The sequence below is a fragment of the Oryzias melastigma genome, linkage group LG22, assembly GCF_002922805.2.
Source record: "Oryzias melastigma strain HK-1 linkage group LG22, ASM292280v2, whole genome shotgun sequence".
NCBI lineage: Eukaryota > Metazoa > Chordata > Actinopteri > Beloniformes > Adrianichthyidae > Oryzias > Oryzias melastigma.
The window spans coordinates 18,268,162-18,271,365 of NC_050533.1; the positions used below are offsets into that span (position 1 = coordinate 18,268,162).

Below are 3,204 nucleotides of genomic sequence, written 5' to 3' on the forward strand. Positions count from 1 at the left end.
AATCCGGTCCAGGTTTTTCCAAACGTCCTTTTTGTTTTTGGGAAAAGTGGTTTCCGTATTTACTTTGGAGGGCTTCTTTCCTGTGCCATCCCGCCGTGCCGTGAGATCCGATCCAAACCAGCTAATCCGGTCGCCCTCCACTCCAGAAGCCAGAAGCCCGGGAGGCTGTCCACCGCAGCAAACTGTCCGGACAGGCTGCGCCGCGACAGTGTAGGCAGTCGATCCCGTGAAAACCAAGTTGAGTCTGGAGCCTCTCTCTGTTACTTCTTTATCTCTGCGCTCTCCTCACGTCTCTTCCTCTCCGCCAGATTCCTCTCTTTTTCTTCCTCTCTCTTTCACAGCTGATCGGACTCTAATCAAGGGCCCCGCCCCCTGGCCATTCCCCGCACAGGTGATCTACACCGTGGCGATATATATACAAACAGATCGCCACAACACAAATGGAGCAACATGGTCGTCTGCCTCTGCAGGAAGAACCATAAACAGCAACCATTAATTATGATCCGAATCGAATCCGTCAAATATGAAATCGCTACACCTCTTGTAAATAAACAAGAGTTCAAAAAGTGAAAATGAGTAGTTTTAGAGCATACCCATGTCCCAGTCCTCCGTCTTGCAAGGATTTTCCTGTGGTAGGACAGGAACACGCCATGCAAAGTCTTCATCTTTCCCTTCAGCTGTTCAAACGCAATAAACAAGATCAAACTAAAGCTCTACAAGTACAACTTAAACATGCAAGTCAAACATGATCAATCTCACATTCTTCAGGGCTTCTCCGGTTCTCACACATCTCAATATGTTGAGCCAGCTCTTGTTTTGGAATCAGGTGGCGAGCATTGAAAGGGCAGGCCCTCAGCTCTTTGGCCAACTTTGGGTGATTCTGGGTAAAAGATAAAAGACATTATTCAGCTGTGGTTGTAGTGAGAAGTACATCAGGACAACTGTGGAAAATTTGTACTTGAAGGAGGCAAGTTCAGAACCTTTATGTTGGCATCACAACAGTGACATGCAGCCTTGGTTATAGTGCAATCAAGAATATGATTTTGCTATAGCGGCAAACAAATTTTCAACTCACCTTTCTGCATTTCAGAATGTGAAATGGGAACCTGCTGTTGCGGATCTGGTGGTTTTTGTCGTACGGACACTGAAGGATTTTATCTGGGTCACAGCTTCCTGTGTTACATTAAAGGAAAGAAAAGTTTTTTTAAAGTGGGGGAAAATAGAATTTAAAACCAGTGATTTACCATTTTTCTCCAATACTTGGTCCTCCTGACTAACAGTCCTGCATGGACTGGTAGATGACCCAATGAGCTGGTCAATATCCATGTCTTCGTCACGGCAGGCAATCTCTCGTTGCAACTCCACAGACAGACCTCTGCGAAATATAGAAAAATAAACTACTTGGGGACCACGTAGTTTGAGCTCCTAGAGTCCGGAAGCGTAATGAATATGCTGCGGCTGTGTCTTTGCCCTGTTTGATGTCTATGAGCCGTTCAGGGTCCTTCCCATCAGGGGCGTGGTGAAACACGGAACGTAACAGCTGAGTGAAGGCGTCGTAGGAGTGGAACGGTAAAGACCCTCCTGACCACACGGCAGCCAACCACTCCAGGGCATCACCAGATAACAGTGAACACAGGAAGGAGACCTTTGCTTCTTCAGTTTGGTAAAGATGAGCCTGTTGATGCAGGAACAGCTGACATTGCATGAGGAAACCATTACACTATTCTGGTTTCCCTGTGAACTTATCTGGTAAGGACAGACGTGGACTGGAAACAGGGTTTGTGGCAGATGAAAGGTTCTCCGGGCCCATGGATGTGGAAGATGTGGGCCTGGATGTAGTAGCTGTAGCTGCTGGATTAGCAATAAGCTGTTCCATGATGGCACCCGTGGCTGCAGTCAGATGGTGAAGCTGACGGCCGTGCTCCAAAAGCATGGCAGCAAACTCAGGAGAACTCAAAGGCGAGGACACCCTTGATGCTGGATCCAGGTGAGGTGAAGTCTTCTGTGACAAAGAGGCAGAGGCGTGTGGATCCATGCGCAATCAAGGATTTAATTCAGACACAGGATCAGACAAGGCGTGGTCAAAAAACAGGCTTGGGTCAAACACAGGGACGGTCAGAATAGTCAAGGAGGCAGGCAAAGGTCAGGACACAGAGAAACAGGCCAGGAAAGAACGCTTAGACAGGATGCAGAAAGACAAGACTTCACAGTGAGTTCAGGAGAGTGGCACAACTAAATACAGGTGGGCTGATGAGCAAATGGGAAACAGCTGAGGATAAATGTCCAGGTGAAGACAGGTGGATGAGGTTAGAACTCAGGCGAGCGCTCCCTCTGGTGGTTGGAGAGAGAAGAAGCAGGTTGAACCATGACAGTTTGCTTATATTTGTGATGACATACTGTGATGATGACCTCATAAGAGAGGCCCGGAATGTCACTAACATGCCCATTTTTTTTTCCTAGGATTTAAGCAACTGCTCCAACAAAGGCGGAACAAACGAACCACAAGCAGACCACAAACACATAGAGAACCCAAGACACAACATAAAAGATGGCACCACAACACTTCTCAGATTTGTGCAGGGATATAGCAATCACTCTGGGATTTGACTTACACAAATTCTCAGAGTCCCAGGGAATCCAACTGATCTCTGGACAACCGGACCCCAAATAAAAAAAAATAATCAAGGATCTGATGACAAAAATGGTCAAACGGATCTCAAAATATCTGCAAAAAAGGAATACAAATTCGCCAACAAAAACATTTGTAATGGACCTTGTCACCAAGACGGTTCCCAAAGCATTCACGGAGGTCCTAAACAGCAAGAAAGATGCTGCAACGTCCCATGCCTGCAACACCTTAATCATCTTAATAACTGAGGAGGTGTTGAAGCAACTGAGATTCAACCAAGATCCAAGTTTTGACACCAACCTGGACTTGATAATAGCAAGTTTCTGTACATTACTTGGAGATCTTTGTAAAAAAGCAAACCAAAAAATGGGAACGAAGCACACAGCTCGCTTCACTGCGATGGATGGGTCTTCAGCTGAAAAAAGTCATGCAGAAAACGCAACAGCATCAAAAAAGGGTGCTGGTCAAGCAAAGAAAGACCTACATGCAACAAAAGAGGCTCAAAAGATCCTTCTTGAAAAACTGGTGGAGGATCTCATAAACTTCATCTTTAAAAAAAGTAAATGGCACATAAG

General features: G+C 46.0%; 1 protein-coding gene across 1 annotated transcript in view; it reads right to left on the minus strand.

Annotated features, from left to right (window-relative positions):
* Positions 1-271: 271 nt before the first annotated feature.
* Positions 272-3,204, minus strand: part of LOC112147841 (gametocyte-specific factor 1-like) — a 6,703-nt gene continuing 3,770 nt past the window's right edge. The window contains exons 2-6 of the mRNA XM_024274482.2: positions 1,245-2,856; positions 1,076-1,173; positions 760-880; positions 594-677; positions 272-464 (exon numbers count right to left, since the gene is read on the minus strand). Coding sequence (XP_024130250.1) covers positions 397-464; positions 594-677; positions 760-880; positions 1,076-1,173; positions 1,245-1,326 — 453 coding nt within the window. The 5' untranslated portion in view covers positions 1,327-2,856 and the 3' untranslated portion in view covers positions 272-396. The remainder of the gene's footprint in view (positions 465-593; positions 678-759; positions 881-1,075; positions 1,174-1,244; positions 2,857-3,204) is intronic.